General features: G+C 31.1%; 1 protein-coding gene across 1 annotated transcript in view; it reads right to left on the bottom strand.

Moving 5' to 3' along the window:
* Nucleotides 1-3,086: 3,086 nt before the first annotated feature.
* The window catches only part of LOC143053405 (trafficking protein particle complex subunit 9-like), a 55,928-nt gene continuing 38,878 nt past the window's right edge, over nucleotides 3,087-20,136 (bottom strand). The window contains exons 16-24 of the mRNA XM_076226207.1: nucleotides 18,296-18,445; nucleotides 17,599-17,654; nucleotides 16,758-16,900; nucleotides 14,647-14,757; nucleotides 13,471-13,615; nucleotides 12,461-12,554; nucleotides 10,974-11,072; nucleotides 8,264-8,373; nucleotides 3,087-5,621 (exon numbers count right to left, since the gene is read on the bottom strand). Coding sequence (XP_076082322.1) covers nucleotides 5,460-5,621; nucleotides 8,264-8,373; nucleotides 10,974-11,072; nucleotides 12,461-12,554; nucleotides 13,471-13,615; nucleotides 14,647-14,757; nucleotides 16,758-16,900; nucleotides 17,599-17,654; nucleotides 18,296-18,445 — 1,070 coding nt within the window. The 3' untranslated portion in view covers nucleotides 3,087-5,459. The remainder of the gene's footprint in view (nucleotides 5,622-8,263; nucleotides 8,374-10,973; nucleotides 11,073-12,460; nucleotides 12,555-13,470; nucleotides 13,616-14,646; nucleotides 14,758-16,757; nucleotides 16,901-17,598; nucleotides 17,655-18,295; nucleotides 18,446-20,136) is intronic.

Here is a 20,136-nt window from a genome sequence, read left to right as displayed (position 1 = left end):
TTTAACAAATCTTTAAATATGGGGTATACATATGTAGCTTCAAGTTCATCCAAATACTGACTTGAGTTTGGAAATATACACTATACTGTTAATAAAGAAAATCATTACAATGTTGTTTTTTTAAAGACAAAGTTGGTAAGTTTCAGCTTTGCAATAATAAAAACTTGTATTCATAAATTCAACAGTGTTTTTCCTTCACAAAATATTTTTGAGATCTCATTTACATGATTTATACCAGGTGCTCTGCAGGGCGCAGCTTTATACGACCGCAGAGGTCGAACTCTGAACAGATGGGGCAAGTATGGACAAAACATTCAAGCGTGATACAGCTCTGAATTTGGATTGTGATCAAATTTTTGACATTACATGGTTTTTTTTTACACAAAACAAATGTCAAGATTTTACAAATCAATTAAAGATTTCTTCTTCAAACTTTTTAAATCTAAAATTAAATAGTTGACACAGCATAGGTTTCTGACACAGAATGAATGTGGTCTAATGAACTTAAAAGTTTTTTTTTGCCTTTGAGCAATTCACTATGCTGTTGAATATTAATCCTCTCAAAAAAATGTTTGAAGAAATTTTCTTTTTATTTATGAAATCTGAAATGAGAAAAATTTAAACCCCCCCCCCTTTTTTTCACATCCCCGTTTCCCTTTTTCCAAAACTGATATCAATTCAAATTTCTAATGGAGTTTGCAACAATAACTACTCTTTTAAATACATCATAAAATATTAAAATGTAAAATAAAGTGCTTCTTATCACTGAATGGTAAAGATTGGTTGGTAGTAAAAGTGAATATACATTGTTTATTGTATAAAACAATAAAAAAAAAACTTCATCAGCAACATTTTATATTGGCAAATTTCCAATGAAGTTATTTACATAAAGTTATTGGCAAATAAAAATAGAAAATGACATCATAGTCATGTCTGGCAAATTTCCAACATATATTATCAACTACTATTCTATACAAAGAAAGATAACTCCAATTGAAAATTAATTGCTATTGCACAATATTGTGCAATTAGATATTTCTTGCTATTGTGCAATACTGTGCAATTGAAAATTTCTTGCTATTGCACAATACTTGATATGGAATCCTGATTTGGACCAACTTGAAAACTGGGCCCATAATCAAAAATCAAAGTACATATTTAGATAAAGCATATCAAATAAGCCCAAGAATTTAATTTTTGTTAAAATCAAACTTAGTTTAATTTTGGACCCTTTCAAAATGGACCTTAATGTAGACCAATTTGAAAACTGGACCAAAAATTAAGAATCTACATACACAGTTAGATTTGGCATATCAAAGAACACATTTATTCAATTTTTGATGAAATCAAACAAAGTTTAATTTTGGACCCCCATTTGGACCAACTTGAAAACTAGGCCAATAATTAAAAATCTAAGTACATTTTTAAATTCAGCATATCAAAGAACCCCAAGGATTCAATTTTTGTTAAAATCAAACTAAGTTTTATTTTGGACCCTTTGGACCTTTATGTAGACCAATTTGAAAACGGGACCAAAAATTAAGAATCTACATACATAGTTAGATTCGGCAAATCAAAGAACCCCAATTATTCAATTTTTGATGAAATCACACAAAGTTCAATTTTGGACCCTTTGGGCCCCTTATTCCTAAACTGTTAGGACCAAAACTCCCAAAATCAAACCCAACCTTCCTTTTATGGTCATAAACCTTGTGTTTAAATTTCATAGATTTCTATTTACTTATACTAAAGTTATGGTGCAAAAACCAAGAATAATGCTTATTTGGGCCCCTTTTTGGCCCCTAATTCATAAACTGTTGTGACCTCAACTTCAAAAATCAATCCCAACCTTCCTTTAGTGGTCATAAACCTTGTGTTAAAATTTCATTGATTTCTATTCACTTATACTAAAGTTATTGTGCGAAAACCAAGAATAATGCTTATTTGGGCCCTTTTTTGGCCCTTAATTCCTAAACTGTTGGAACCAAAACTCCCAAAATCAATCCCAACCTTCCTTTTGTGGTCATAAACCTTGTGTCAAAATTTCATAGATTTCTATTCACTTAAACTAAAGTTATAGTGCGAAAACCAAGAAAATGCATATTTGGGCCCTTTTTGGCCCCTAATTCCTAAAATGTTGGGACCAAAACTCCCAAAATCAATCCCAACCTTCCTTTTGTGGTCATAAACCTTGTGTTAAAATTTCATTGATTTCTATTCACTTTTACTAAAGTTAGAGTGCGAAAACTAAAAGTATTCGGACGACGACGACGACGACGACGCCGACGCCAACGTGATAGCAATATACGACGAAAAATTTTTCAAATTTTGCGGTCGTATAATAAGATGTCGTTTTCAACAGTGATCAGTGATTGACAATAAAAATTCACATTAATTTCTAAATTTACAGTATTTTATAACTGAATTCTTGTCAAAGTTGATTGAAATTCAAAAATTACATTGACCAAAATCTTTAACCTGAAGTAGGACAGACAGATAAACGGAAGAACAAAAGGACACAGACCGGAAACAATGCCCCATGGTGGGGTATAATGTTTTTTTTTTACATTACTACTGTGGAATCGTTATTATTCGTTCGAAACCAATTTTCCTTGGTTTCATGGGTACTGGTGAACCACCAATTCAAATGTTTAACAAATATCATATTTTCAATAGGCTTTGTATACAGATACTGGCAAAAATACGAAATCAAATATCCATGAATGCCAAGTTTTCAGCAACCTACGAAAATTGATACCCACGAAAATAAATGAATCCACAGTATAGTAGGTCAGTTTGGTCTCACTTATATATATTTACAAATACCTGTATGTTTTTACCGTATTTCACAACCTTGACGTAATGATAAAACTTAACATTTAAGAAAAGCACTATAAAATTGCAAAGTCAGAAAATGACATATGAATTCTACTGACCAAGTTTTATACAAATACATTGTTTGTCAATGTTTATACAAATTAATGCCTTTTGATTCAAATGAAAATAGGGGTTTTATTAATTTTGAAAAGTGTCACTCAATTTGCATGGGGTTTATTGATTAACATATCTTTTTTATAATAAAAGTCAACACAACAAAACAAGAAGTAATGTATATTAAAAATAAATTCCAAGCAAACTAAATTGAATGCAGTACCAATTTCAAAATTAATAACCCATATTATATGTGACCTAACTAAAGATATTTTCATGTAAAAAATATAAAACTGCCATAATATTAAAAATTCTCCAGTATAATACATTTGAAACTCTGTCACTGTATAGTCAACAATTCTAAATGTGAAATAATTTCAACAACTTATTTTAAACAGAAAAAAATATCTGAAAATAAATTGAGACGATTCAACTAAATTTGACCATTATAAACAAGCAATGTTTTCCTTTCAGTTAATGCCTTTTTCACAATTTTTAATTTCCTCCATAAATTTCAAATAACTAAAGGAGAATCCTCAATATATTATAATTTATTTAGAAGGGTTTCAATAGGCCACTTTGGAGTTCATCCGTCACTGGAAAAAACTTGTCAATTATGCACGCCTTTATGACGTCATTTACCAGATAGAGGGGGTCGCCTGTATCCCTGCACTATTATTGCTCATCAAGCGTCTTAGTGATCATCATTGTGCAGGATAAACTAGAAATAATATTTGTTTTGTAAGTACTTTAAAATTAAAATTCCCTAATGACAGCAGTGCTGATTGTCAATTATGATAATTTAATTTGCCGAATAATTCATGCAATATAGCATTACAGTTTTTCAACCACTCGCTCAACATTAGAATGGAAGTGACGACGCCCCTAAACGTACAAATGTTGTTCACTAAAACCAGAGTTTTTGACGGAAATGCATTGAACTTGAAAGTTGTCTATTGACACAATTTAAGCAAGAGTTACTTCCCTTTCCTCACTATGTTGAGGATTTTTATCAGACTTTCTTGTCCCCCATGTAGCAAATTGCTCAGTCAAATAAAAGTTCAACCATTTTAGGTGGTACCCAACACTTTCACTAAAATTAATTTGGCTCGTTTAATTTTTATAAAATTTTGACAATGTATTTACTTCGACCCTCTTACAAAAATATAAAAATTTCAAAAATTTTGAACCAACCGTTTTGTCAGAAAAATTACACTGGTTATATTGCAGTTTGACAAACACAAACTTTGATCATTGATAAGCTTAACATTCCCTTTACAACAAAACATAATTAAAACGTTTAGCTGACTTTACAGAGTTATCTCCCTGTAGTGTTAGGTACCACCTTAAACCCTTGAAAATGACAGCCAATAGAGACAATTAAAACTCAAATTACGCCATATTGAAACATTTGCCAGTTAATTGTAGAAAATTTATTTATAATATATATATCAAGATTCATTAAACAAACCCTGTAAAATTTCCAGTACACACTGCTTAATTATCAACTATCATAACTATAAACATTTCAAAAGAATACACAGCAAAAATCTTTTATAAAATATTAAATAAATTAATTATGATTTGTTTCTTAAAACAGCACATGCAGCAGTTGAAACTAAATGGCAAGATCTGTTGTGTAAAAATCAAAATACTGTCAATTCAGAAATTATTGTGTGCATTTATTATTGCAATTCTGTCATTTTAAACTAAATGCGATTTTGAGAAGAATCCTGTTTAATTCATATAAGAAATTTCAAAATGCAAGTTTAAATTATTGTGATTCTAACCCTGTCACATTTTTTCAATAATAAAAACATCGCAATAATTTTGGAATTTACAGTATTTAAAAATCACCTGTTGATAGTGAACTCAATATTTTAATTGTATTAATGGCTTAAAAAATAAATCAGCCTTGGATAAATATTAGCATTTAATAAATGAATCAATGTCCATAGTTCACAATAAATGCAGTATAAAAGTTTAATTTTCTATGAATCTAATCTTTAGAAAGCAATAATGTGTGTAGCAAATTCAAACATGGGAGAAAATCTAATTTTCTATTTATAATTTATCTGGTTAATTAAGCAGTTGTAAAGCTCTAAATGATGTCATATTAAAAAATTGAATAAAATGAAATAGTTGAGTTTTAAATGGTTAACTTGGGCAATTTCTCAAATAACTTGAAGTGAATAAACATGTGATGGTTTCAATGGGTCACCTTGTAAACTTGTATGACGGGTATTTCCCTAACCTGGTTTTTCCCAAATGTTATTTTTAAACTGGTTTATTGAAATTTGATGACAATTGGTTTTATAATTCACACCTGGAAGAGACGAATTCAGCTGAAAAGAAAATACAAAACTTCATTAACATTCCCTTTTGTCCAGAAATGACTTTTGAGTGGATCATTGAAACTTGATGACACTTGGTTTTATAATTCACTCCTGGAAGAGACGAATTCAGCTGAAAAGAGCACACATCACTTCATTAACGATTTCTATGGTTAATAAAAAAGTTCATTTATTCTATCGGTCCTCTTCGTCAACAATCAACAGAATCTTATAACATTTGAACACTATACTTTCACTGTTAGTCCGTCTTACAGTGAATTTAACATTCAATGTATAATGTCCACTAACATGAAATAGGAATGATGTTGAAAACTTCACAGCACTAGAAACATCAACCTGAAAATAATTATAAATTTTGGTTTAACAGCACACATATTTTGTTTCTATAATGTAGGACTGTACATATTTTTTTTCTATAATGTAGGACTGTACATATTTTTTTTCTATAATGTAGGACTGTACACATTTTGTTTTCTATAATGTAGAACTGTACATATTTTGTTTTCTATAATGTAGGACTGTACATATTTTGTTTTCTATAATGTAGGACTGTACATATTTTGTTTTCTATATTGTAGGACTGTACATATTTTGTTTTCTATAATGTAGGACTGTACACATTTTGATTTCTATTATGTAGAACTGCCCATATTTTGTTTTCTATAATGTAGGACTGTACACATTTTGTTTTCTATAATGTAGGACTGTACACATTTTGTTTTCTATAATGTAGGACTGTACATATTTTGTTTTCTATAATGTAGGACTGTACACATTTTGTTTTCTATTATGTAGGACTGTACACATTTTGTTTTCTATTATGTAGAACTGCCCATATTTTGTTTTCTATAATGTAGGACTGTACATATTTTGTTTTCTATAATGTAGGACTGTACATATTTTGTTTTCTATATTGTAGGACTATACATATTTTGTTTTCTATAATGTAGGACTGTACACATTTTGTTTTCTATTATGTAGAACTGCCCATATTTTGTTTTCTATAATGTAGGACTGTACACATTTTGTTTTCTATAATGTAGAACTGCACACATTTTGTTTTCTATAATGTAGGACTGTACATATTTTGTTTTCTATAATGTAGGACTGTACATATTTTGTTTTCTATATTGTAGGACTGTACATATTTTGTTTTCCATTATGTAGGACTGTACATATTTTGTTTTCTATATTGTAGGACTGTACATATTTTGTTTTCTATATTGTAGGACTGTACATATTTTGTTTTCTATTATGTAGAACTACACATATTTTGTTTTCTATAATGTAGGACTGCACATATTTTGTTTTCTATTATGTAGAACTGTACACATTTTGTTTTCTATTATGTAGAACTGCACATATTTTGTTTTCTATTATGTAGAACTACACATATTTTGTTTTCTATTATGTAGAACTACACATATTTTGTTTTCCATTATGTAGAACTGTACATATTTTGTTTTCTATAATGTAGGACTGTACATATTTTGTTTTCTATATTGTAGGACTGTACATATTTTGTTTTCTATATTGTAGGACTGTACATATTTTGTTTTCTATAATGTAGAACTGTACATATTTTGTTTTCTATATTGTAGGACTGTACATATTTTGTTTTCTATATTGTAGGACTGTACATATTTTGTTTTCTATAATGTAGGACTGTACATATTTTGTTTTCTATAATGTAGGACTGTACATATTTTGTTTTCTATAATGTAGGACTGTACATAAAGTTTTAATTCTTTTCTGTTACTCTTACACATTTATTCAGCTTCCTTAAAAGTTTGTTTTCTCAAATATTTCACATTTATCATCCTAATGTTTCTGTCTCTAATTTCCTTTAAGTAGGTTGTTTCATTAACAAACAATATTAGTTCAGAAATAACCACAATTGCTCATGTAAAGTATTACGTTTAAGGTGGTACCTAATACTACAGGGAGATAACTCTGTAAAGTCGGCTTAACGTTTTAATTACGTTGTGTTGTAAAAGGAATATTAAGCTTCTCAATGATCAAAATTGGTGTTTGTCAAACTGCTATATAACCAGTGTAATTTTTTTGACAAAACGGTTGGTTCAAAGTTTTTGAAATTTTTATATTTTTGTTAAAGGGTCAAAGTAAATACTTCGACAAAATTTTATGAAAATTAAACGAGCCAAATTAATTTTAGTTAAAGTGTTGGGAACCACCTTAAGGTGATTTTCTTACAAAATTTTTTCACCTCTTCCATTGGATTTTTTTTTTCTTCACTAAACGTTTTCTTAAATGATAGAGTTTAGTGCTTTTCCCAGACCAATTTTAGTTATATGAATGTTTTCATAAATATTTTGCCATGGAGACTAAAGAAGGCTGTTCAACCTTTTCACATGTTCATATGACTGTTTCAAGACAGGTAGTTTTAATCAAATTTATTCACAACTTTTCAACAATACAAATGTACTCTTATGGCTTATGTATATTGTATTCTTGTTTCTTTTTTTATGTTAATGTGTTGATGTCTTGTTGACATATGCTGTATATTTTATTTTATTGTATTAATTTATTTATGTTTATTTGTAACAGTTTACACATGTAAGATTTAGGTTGTCATACAAACAGATTTAGGCATTGACACTCATCCCACATCTTCCTATATCTATATACAGAGGTTCAGGAAGAAATTATTGTGTGCATTTATAGTTGCCATTTTTGAAATGGACAAAACAGCAAAAATATTATAGCGACTTCATTGAAATCTGATTACAGATATATGTAGATATAGAAAGATGTGGTATGAGTGCCACTGAGACAACTCTCCATCCAAGTAACAATTAATAAAAGTAAAATCATTATAGGTATCTAGTTCAAAATACAAGTTCTAATAATCATATTTAATATTTGCATCGTTCCCATTCTAATCTTTAAAAAAAAGGGGGGGGGGATTCTAACCCCTGGATCTGCCACTACTGAGTTTTATGTATAAATGTACTCACATTTGGCACCAAAAGAGAGTCTGTTCCCATTAAAGTACACATACTGTCTATCTCACCATTAACTTTACTACAGCATGATACTTCAAGTTCACCTTCACTGGCCTCTAAATCTGTGCAAAATAGTATTGACATAGAATGACTGCTCATCTTCAATGTTCAAATATACAAAATTAAAATGTAATTATCAACTTAGAAATCTACCAACTGTCATAGAAAAAACATTTTACATAATGATATAGTTACAAGAAAAAACAAAAAAAAACATTAAAATGCGATTGAGAATGGAAATGGGGAATGTTTCCGACCAAAGATCAGACAACAGCCGAAGGCCACCAATAGATACTATAGTTCATATGTTCCTAACATCCAATTTTCAGTGTACTCATATCTTTATAAAATCAACAAATGAAATACTGGATTTGGTGTTTAGAGCACAAATTTTGTACTGTAAGTACAAAATAAATTTTAAGACGAAAAGGCAGTATGTAGCTTCATTGCCATCTTGGCATAGAAATCTACTTTCACAAATGCTAGGGACAATCTTTCCCTTGGATAGAGGTGTCAGAAATTGTTCGTACATTAATTCATTGTTTCTTTTCTTTTCAAGTTTTTGTCAAGCTTGTAAAGATTTTGTGTCGAGAATTATTACAACATATCCCTTTAGATTCTCTTCCAGATCAGTACCTAACAATTGTTAAAATTAACCTTGATAAAATTGATTTTGAATTGATCAAACAATACACCGTTTCACTAATCCCGGCTGACCTGGCCTCTTGAACTTTTGAAGCATACAACAATCACTTTTCCATTGTGGCGTCAGACATTTTGTTTTATGACGTCAAAATTTAACGGGAACCTGTGTGATATCCAGTAATGGTGGACAAATAGCGATAAGGTGTGTTTGTTTCAATGTTACTGTGGATTCATTTATATTTGTTGTAGATCAATTTTCGTGGATTTCGTGTGTACAGGGGAACCAAGAATTCAAATGTTCAACGATTTACAAATTTCCAAAGAAATATGTGCAGACTTTGCCAAAACCACAAAATTAAATATCAACGATAATTACACAATATGTAAGAATCCTGGGTTTTGATTGGTCGAAAGCCAGTGTATTTTCCACCAATTTACTGTTATCAAATGAATATCGTTCATTTTTCAACGCCGCCGGGGTATATCATACATGTGACAGAGTTGTCAAGCCACAACTGGAGATTTGGAAATTTTCAGCTGGAGTTTGGGCCTCAAAACTGGAGATTTTTTATCGACCTTTTTATCGACATACGCAAGATTTTTTCATGCGTGTTTAAACTGCATATCTACCTTTTTTGTTAAAACACAACAATGATTCCATACCTTCAAGCACCTACATAGCCATTTTTACTTAGTAAAATAGAAGATAAGGGGTGTTCAAATATTTATTCATCATAATTTTATATAGTTCAAGATAAAGTGATCAGCCATCATACATAGTTGGCAAAAAGTACATCTGCTTTAGTTTAGCCACATTGTCAACTTTTGTACCACTACTGAACATGTTTGTAACAGAAGGTGTTGAATTGATAAAGTTGTGGGCTTTCTGGTGGGTAGCTGTCTCCATATTTTTGGTCAAGTAATTAGGGCCACCATAGTCAGCTTTGCCTGAAGTTAGTAAGCATGGTCTTGACCCTTGGCACTGGACTTGCACCATTTTTTAATTTGGCTAGATACTGTGTCTTCTTTAATTTGATGCTGGGGTACAAGTATTTGGTGATAACATACAGTTTGCATTTTGTCAAATTATAAGACAAACACACTTATTTAGGTATTCCATTGGACCAGATAGAAAACATATCATTTTTGAGTTGATTTTATTGTCTTTGAGGTTCAGTATAAACTAAGTCTGTTCCATGTTTTCAACAGCATCAAAATTAATTAAAGTCGATGTTTATACAACTGTTCCATTGTCAGTATCACTTTTAATCATTCAGACATGTATATTTAACTAGTTAGTTGATTACTAGGTAAATGCCAATCATCTTTTATTGTTGTATATACAGTCTATAATCCTTAACACCTTCATTGATTACTCGAGGCTATTTTCCTATTTACCTTTTTGACACAAATTACATTACAGGAAACTTCCGATTTTCTCGGACTTTTCCCATATTAATTTAGAGTTTCTCGGACTTTTTCCCTGTCTGTATCTATTTTGTAAACAGAAATGTCTACTGAAAATTTTTCGAGATTGACATTTTCAAAAAGCGGAAGATTTCAAATTTTAACGGGAGGGACGGAAGAGGGTCTGAAAAGCGGGAGATTTTAACTCCCGCCGGAAGAATCACATGTATGGTATATGCAAAAAGGATATGTCTTTTTTACCCTCTCTGCTGTGGTATTTGCCAAAAAATACTCTATCCGACTGGACGCTTGTAACGTCACGATCATCAATGCGTTTTTGAAAGTTAACATTCAGTGTAATTAAACAGATATAGCATGTTCTTGAGAGGTATTTGTAAAACATACCAGTCTTGAGAATGAATTTCCCTCGCCCTACGGCTCGTGAAATTTAACATTCTCTCGACTGGTATTTTACGCAAATACTCCTCCTTAACATGATATATCTGTTTAAAATGCAAGTTTTCCGCAATCCACGAAAATTTGGAACCCATGAAAATAAATGAATCCCCAGTATACATTATACATAACCCATTTGTTATGTGACACTTACCTTCTTTCAAGGTCAGATTAACATCCAATAACAGAAGTCTACCAACCAATACTTCAGGATTACACGTATCTGTATAAAACTCATCATTTATTCTTATATCTGGAAAAAATAATATAAACTTATATTACTAATTACCAATGTGTCGAGGTTTGTGATTGGATAACAACACAGAGATGTCAGTATATATTGAGGAAACTGCCGGGGTATATAGGATGATTTTATCCCTAATTGGAACCTCAAAAACATCATCATAACACCAGTTACTATGTGACGTAGTCAAAAGCTATACAGAACACTAAGGAATGTCAGAGGCTCACAGAGGGAAAATAATGACGTGCTTCAGTCAATAATACATTTTCAATACAAAATCACCCAATTATCACTTTAAATACTTAAATTTAATGTTAAAAGTGTTATCATAAATTATTCCATACACGATAAAATAAAATTATTTTCACAGCAAATTATAAAATCCTTCACGTATGCTGAACATATCAGGTTGGGGTTTTCAATATATGTGTTGTAAAAAACAAAGCCACACACACATACAAACACAAAATGTGATATCTAAAAAATTTATTGGAAACATATTCCTTAAGGAAAAAAAATTGTCCAGATAAAAAAGGTGCATTTAAATGGATTACTCAAAATATTAAGTAACAATAAATTAAACATGATGTAATGAATATACATGCTGCATCATGAATCATTATTATGTTTAACAAATAAGCATACCTGCACTGGAAAAAACATTGAGACAGAGGTAATCCCTAATATATGTGTAATTCAGGTCTCAGATAGGGTATATACTATGACATTCCCGGCTTAGGGCTTATATCCCCTTAGCCTTCAGCTCAGGGAATATAAACTCTAAGCCGGGAATGTCAAAGTATATACCCTGTCTGAGACCTGAATAACATATAATGTTATGGCTATCTAGATCAATCCAATTATTGTTTACTGATGTTTTGTTTTTCTTGTGTATTTTGTTTTCTAATGAGGTGTGGAGTCAGTTGTACCATCGAATATTTTTGGTGACACCCATTTAATTTTTTAAAGACTTACAAATATTAAAACTGAAATGTTTAATTGCCCATATATTGTGGTGCTTTTTTCAGACTTTTCTGATATCACATACTTTTAGCTCTATATTTGGCAGGAATTCAAATATATGGCATGTATGGTAACTATAAATATCAAAGACATATTTTATCACTTAGAATTTAAAAATATCCAATGGCAATTCAGCAATTTCATTTAGGGGAAAACTAACAGGATTAGAGGATGAACAACACTTTTCTTTTTACACCACTAACCAAAATATTTTTATTTTCAGTTATATCAGAATTCTATCTACCTCAACACATACATAAATGAAAATTTGTTGTACAACCCCTCCAATACTTCCCCCTTGAATAGACTTTCTATAAAATCCCCAGTAATTATATCCCCATTGTAATGTACCCCTCATCATTATCATATCTTACCCCAGGAAACCTTTGATACTGAGATTAACTCTAACTGTTCTTTAGTCCATTTAAGGTGTTCAATACTAGCTTTACCACAACATGTTTCTGATGGCTATTTACAAGTTAAGGAAATAAGTTTTTCTTTTCTGATATATATATATAAATAATACAAATTATCGCTATTTTGTGCATTTTTCCGTTGATCTTTTTTTGTGATAATTTTCATATCATGCTTCTCGCTTGAGATGGAAAAATTATCGCTAGAAACTAAGGAGGCCATGTGGCGTTGTTAATGAAATTGACATGAAATTGACAAAGTCGTCATAGGTAAAATAGAGATAAACAGATTATCATTGGTCATCTCAACTCGATTGCTTTTCTCACTTTCACTGTACCAGCTCAAGCGAGAAAATCAATCTCGTTGAGATGATCAGCAATAATCTATAAGTACATATATCAAGGTCTAACATCTCACTAAAAGACATGACATGATACAAGCCATCATTTGAAGAATCTCAATTGTCTATATCAAAGTATGAGTTTGATGGGCAATCTTAGAGATTTTTCATAAATTTGGTAAATTGTTGAACATTTAGATTTTTGATTCACCTGTGATCATGTTATCCCTCACAACTTCATCATATCTATCCAACTAAATTGAAAACTGAAATGGGGAATGTGTCAAAGAGACAACAACCCAACATAAGAGTAGAAAACAGACAAAGACCACCAATGGGTTTACAACACAGCAAGACAATCTCACACCTTGTGGTGTGCTTCAGCTGGCCCCTAAACACAAATGTGTAATACTTCAGTGGAAATGGACAACTGAGGGAATAAGACTAACATTTTCTGACTAGTGGCCCAACCTGCCACAATATGAAAATTAATGTGAGCACTATGCAGATTTTCATTCAAGATTTACGGGCCCAACTCAATTTTCAGTAGCATTGGTTACTGAGGCCCCTGCTGATCTTTTTCCCTGGGTCACAGTCACGTCATTCTTAACTCAAAAATACAAAGGATACAATATTCCATCGAATGTCCACAAAGCTAGCTAAGAATTGACTATAATGATTGGAATGTCCTATATGTTTAATCACAGTGTTCTTCAGGTCTATTGATGGCTCTGGTTCTGGAGGAAAAATACACCTCTCTACCTGTACAGATACCCTGTAATCATAGAATTTAAAGAATGTTATACTTGTTACAATCAATCCCATATTTCATAGCTGCAAATTTGTCATGATCAACCCCATATTTCTTAGGTGCAAATTTGCCACAATCAATCTCATTTTTCACAACTGGAAATTTGTCACTATTAATCCCATAGTTCATGTCTGGAAATTTGTATCAATCAATCCCATATTTCACATCTGAAAATTTGTTACAATCAATCCAACATTTTATATCTGGAAATTTGTTACAATCAATTCCATATTTCATATTTGGAAATTTGTCACATTAACCCTATATTTCATAGCTGCAAATTTATCACAATCAATCCCATATTTCATTTTTGGAAATTTGTCAAAATTAATCTTATATTTCATAGGTGCAAATTTGTTACAATCAATCCCATATTTCATACATTTGTCATATCTGCAAATTTGTTACAATCAATCCCATATTTCATACATTTGTCATATCTGCAAATTTGTTACAATCAATCCCATATTTCATACATTTGTCATATCTGCAAATTTGTTACAATCAATCCCATATTTCATACATTTGTCATATCTGCAAATTTGTTACAATCAATCCCATATTTCATACATTTGTCATATCTGCAAATTTGTTACAATCAATCCCATATTTCATCTCCAAATTACTTGTTCAGGTGACAGAAATTTAATTAAATTTAACAGAAAACACAAAATAATGAATTTCTGATCTACGATTCATAATAAAAACATAATTAATAAATTAGGTAAATTTAGAAATTAATGCAATTATTTTAGTTATTGCTTAACTGCCATAAATTGGTAATAATAGAAATTTATAATTTTGAATTTTTCTTTGCAAAAACTACTAATCTAACATACTAACATATGTGTGCAAATTAAAGGAAAGTTCAACATTTGTTTTAGTAAACGCCACAAACTTTTTGAAATCAGTCATAAAATGTTAACATACTGTAAGAACAGTTTCTCAAGTGACTAAATACATGTTGTACTGGGTTCTAGTTTTGAGAACCATACCTTCTTATTTCTTCTTGTTCTAAGATAACATTTTGATCAACAGTGTACTGTACTTCTATCTGATGTCCACTCACATTCTTAACATCAAATACTAAAACACAGTGGTCAGGGCTGTAATATAAAGATAAGTGTGTGGTCAAGACATCAAAATGTAATGGTCAGGGTTGTAATATAAAGATAAGTATGTGGTCAAGATATCAAAATGCAATAGTCAGGGCTTTTATATAATGATATGTGTGTGGTCAAGACATCAAAACACAGTCGTCAGGGCTGTAATATAAAGATTAGTGTATGGTCAAGATATCAAAATGCAATGGTCAGGGCTGTAATATAATGATATGTGTGTGGTCAAGACATCAAAACACAGTGATCAGGGCTGTAATATAAAGATAAGTGTGTGGTCAAGACATCAAAATGCAATGGTCAGGGTTGAAATATAAAGATATGTGTGTGGTCATGACATCAAAATACAATGGTCAGGGCTGGAATATAAAGATAAGAGTGCAGTTGGGACATCAAAACATAAGGGTCAAGCAATGGCTAATGGGTTTACTTTTGCAAATTGTGACTTGGATGGAGACTTGTCTTATTGGCACACATACCACATCTTCTTATACCTACATACATAATGTGATGGAATAAATCATGTTTGCAGACCCATAACCTTCTAACATGGAGCAGTGGTGTCACAGCACAACATAAGGACAAACTATAATCAAAGCTCAGGAGAGCTGCAATGGCAATTGCCACAAAATTAATTATTCTGTAATTATTAGTCTTCATTATTAGGTAAAAGAATTACATCTTACAGGAGACTATAATGACTGAAATCATAAAACACTATAAACAATAAATTTTATTCAATTAGAATCATATGTAGACGTGACTTCTCATTTTACTTCTAGGTCATTTGGTCTCCGTTGGAAAGTTGTCTTATTTAAATAGTCATTTTAGTTTAAACATATTTATTTTTAGTGGATTGGGAAACAAGTTTTGCAACTTATATTAATCCCTTTCCACTTTGCGGGTGCCAGTGCTGTCTTGTAGCGGCATTAGCCTGCTCTTTTTCGAAATCTACAAGGGTGTCTTTAACGTGCAAGAGATATGGCTCTCTCTTAACACGGGTCAGCCATTTATCGTCCCCTTCCGACGGACTATCATCTTTTCCTCGAGACCATACTCGCAAATGATGTCACGGGAGAGCCGAAAATTCAGTTCCTGAAATTTTCATCCCAGACGGGAATCGAACCAGGAACCTTTGTGTAAGTAGTACGATGCACTAACCACTACACCACGGCTCTCTTGTAAGTTATTTTAATGAATACCCTATGAATATGCTACAAATTTAAGCCTTTTTACATCATTTTGTACATATTGTAGATTCATTTATTATTTGTGGGTACCAATTATTCGTGGATTGAGGAAAACTTCCTTTTTCAAGGACATTAAAATTCATGGTTTTGGAAATGTCTCCCTATATTCCTTATGAAAATTTGTAGTTTGTTGAATATTTAAATTCGTGGTTCCCCTGTTTCCACGTAATCCATAAAAAAAATTGTATCCAATGAATATTAAGGATGTACTTAGGTGAGGTAAGGTAAAAATTAATAAATCAAGAATTTAAAATTAATATTATAAGCCGGTAGAGCATTCATTAAGGATAGAAATAAGCTTGAAATATTGATTAGGTCATGGACCTCCTTTTCGAGATATTTGACATTTTAAATATGGCGGGAAAAGGCTGACTCAGACTTTTACATTACATTTGCATTGGTATTATTTGGGTCTCAAAACAAAAGAAAAAAAATCAAGAATCTTCTAAAATTTTGGTAAATGACCTTTCATGAACTATTAAGTCTTATATTAAAAAATAAATGGGTGTTATGGGGCAAAATATTTTACCTTGCATTGACTTTGTGTGGAAAAACACCAAGGAGTCCGAACATTTGACAGGAATTCCAAAACCTCACCTAAGTACATCAAAAATGCATCCTCAGTAACTTTCTTTTGGTACCTATCCCAGTGAAAATATGGTAGATTTATTAAGGGATTTCATTGATGGCTACTGGACTGGTATCCTGTAATTGTGATCCTATTCTAGCTTCACTTACCTCTCAGCAGGAAGAACATCCCAGTTTACAAATATCACAGAAGGTAAAATATCTACAGTAAAAGCTACTGAACAGAGTCGACAGAACCCTGCCGTTAATCCCTCACCACCACTATACTGAATCTGGAGTGTTGTCTCAAAACACTAAAATATAATACTGAAATTATCAATAACCATAAAACATTCCTTTATCTGTGGATTCAACACATATAAGGTTACTTTCTTTCTTTTATAGGTTAAATCAGTTGGAAAACATATTAAATTGTGCCAGAATTTTGTTATTGTCAACTAAACAAGATACATCATTTATGTTGATGAGACAGCTAAACAAAAATAAATTATATTGGAACCAATGAGGCTCATTTAGGGTATCCCCTTTATTCACAACAAAAATGTGTCCAAAGTACATAGATGCCCCACTCTCACTATCAATTTCCATGTTTGATGGACCGTGAAATTGGGTAAAAAATCTAATTTGGTATTAAAATTAGAAAGATCATACCATAGGGAACATTTTTACTTAGTATCAAGCTGATTGGACTTTAACTTCATCAAAAACTACTTTGACCAAAAACTTTAACCTGAAGTGGGACAGACGAACGACAGACGAACAGAAAGATGGACGAACAGAAGGATGGACAGACGGACAGACAGACAGACCAGAAAACATAATGCCCCTCTACTATTGTAGGTGGGGCATAAAAACATGTTCAAAAATTGCATACGATCACCATGTCACTTTTAAGCTAACCAAACATTTCTATTCAAACTGATCTGATTCTTGGAGGGTTTAGGAGCCCAAAGTTTTTACACATACAAGCTGTATCCCTTGATTTACTAACCTTATGAATGACAGTGTCTTTTATCACAGCACTAGTATTTTCACTTACTTCACTACCTGTTAAACAGAGAGTGAGCTGATTGGTAACATTGAAAAAAAACTTTCCACTAAAATTAGTACATTTCTCTATTTGATTATAAAAAGGTATAAACAAATAAATATGAGCTTACAAGTTATTTTTAATTGCAACTCATCAATTTCATGAATATTATAAAAGGAAGAGCAGGCTTTGTATATGCACAGGAATTTAAAAAAAAAGGCTGATTGATCTTTGTATATGCACAGGAATTTAAAAAAAAGGCTGATTGATCTTTGTATCATTAGTCATAAAAATTCAAATGATATTATTAAATATTCTTATCATGAAAAATATTCTACACTGGAAAAGATCCTTATAACAACTGTAAACCAACTTATTTTCGCGTGCAATTTTTTTTTCGCGATTTTCGCAAGTAGAAAAATAACACAAATATAAATCGTCGAGAATATGTTAAAATTTTTATCTTTCCTTTTAAGTTATTATTAAACTTCATCAAGTAAATCAGAAAATCGCGAAAATGAATAGCCGTGAAATGGTCAAGAAAGGGTAAAACGCAAAATAAGTTGGTTTACAGTATTCAGTAAAAAACACTACTTGATACTTGATTCTACCATAATTAATTAAAACATATTTTTTTGTTAATTTTTTGTAATATTACCTGAAGTAGATGAATGTTTACTAAAGGAAGACAGAAGAAAATCAGAATGACCAGAAACACACACACTAAAACACATCTTCTTGGACGACTGTATAGGTAGTTGTGATTCTATGTTATCTGAACACCAGTTAAATATCTTGGAGAAATACACTGCAAAGAAATAAAGAAATAACTGTATAGGTAGTTGTGATTCTATGTTATCTGAACACCAGTTAAATATCTTGGAGAAATACACTTCAAAGAAATAACTGTATAGGTAGTTGTGATTCTATGTTATCTGAACACCAGTTAAATATCTTGGAGAAATACACTGCAAAGAAATAAAAGAAATAACTGTATAGGTAGCTGTGATTCTATGTTATCTGAACACCAGTTAAATATCTTGGAGAAATACACTGCAAAGAAATAAAAGAAATAACTGTATAGGTAGCTGTGATTCTATGTTATCTGAACACCAGTTAAATATCTTGGAGAAATACACTGCAAAGAAATAAAGAAATAACTGTATAGGTAGTTGTTAATCTTGGAGAAATCCACTGCTAAGGGAAAGCAAATAACTGTATAGGTAGCTGTGATTCTATGTTATCTGAACACCAGTTAAATATCTTGGAGAAATACACTGCAAAGAAATAAAAGAAATAACTGTATAGGTAGCTGTGATTCTATGTTATCTGAACACCAGTTAAATATCTTGGAGAAATACACTGCAAAGAAATAAAAGAAATAACTGTATAGGTAGTTGTGATTCTATGTTATCTGAACACCAGTTAAATATCTTGGAGAAATACACTGCAAAGAAATAAAGAAATAACTGTATAGGTATTTTTTAATCTTTGAAAAATGCATGTAACAAATAGAAAAGAGTATAACTGTATAGGTTGCATTTCTGTAAATATTGGCAATGCAATTTCCCATAAGAACTCCTTTTACAGTTAAAACTGTACCACTTTTCAATGACGTTTTGAAAAAAAAATATCCTTGAACGGAAAATTCATTTGCAATACTTCTTTATTCAAAGGTAGCAGCATATTTTCAACACTTATATGCCCAGAAACTATAAGAGTTTAAACTTGCACTAAAATTCTATACTACCCCTACCTTGACTTTAAGATTTCCACAGATTTCAATATGACTGATATGCATATGCATATTTACTGGTAACATTCCCAAATTATGTCTCTTTGAGATGAAACAAATGTAGGAAAAAAAGTCACAGGAAAAAAAGTCACGGAAATAAAGTCACGGAAAAAAAGTCACAGGAAAAAAGGTCACAGGAAAAAAAGTCACAGGAAAAAAAGTCACAATATATATTTTTTGCATGAAATAGACATAGGGTCTGCACATACATACGTATTAACAGGAGAAACATTCCTAATTTGTATTTTTTTATCGAAATGGTCATAAGGCCGCACATATATATGAATATATTGGGAAACATTCCCAATAGATATTTGTTTGGAAATAGACATTTTTTAATTCATTTTATACAACTAGTTTTGGAAATTTAGATATAAATCGTAAAACATTTAAATGGAACATGTACATGCTTGTGTACTAGATTGATACATGTTTTCAAGGATTTGTTGTAATTATTTTTGTTTTATATCTCTTAGAGATGTGAGTTTAACAGCATCAATTTCCTTCAATTTGAATACAAGTTAGAAGTTAAGTATATAACTTGACCACATGTTTTTTTGATTTTTATAAAGATAAGTATTCTGTAATTAAGTATTAAACAAACAACCCATTGCCATTAATAATAGCTTAGTATTTTTATACATATATACCTAGGGACTGTTGATATTGATGTGTGGCTTCTTGTGGCACCTTGTGGCACCCCC

This window comes from Mytilus galloprovincialis, chromosome 12 (genome assembly GCF_965363235.1).
Source record: "Mytilus galloprovincialis chromosome 12, xbMytGall1.hap1.1, whole genome shotgun sequence".
Taxonomy (NCBI): Eukaryota; Metazoa; Mollusca; class Bivalvia; order Mytilida; family Mytilidae; genus Mytilus; species Mytilus galloprovincialis.
The sequence above is the reverse complement of the archived record's forward strand: the minus strand, read 5'-3'. Positions and strand labels throughout refer to the sequence as shown.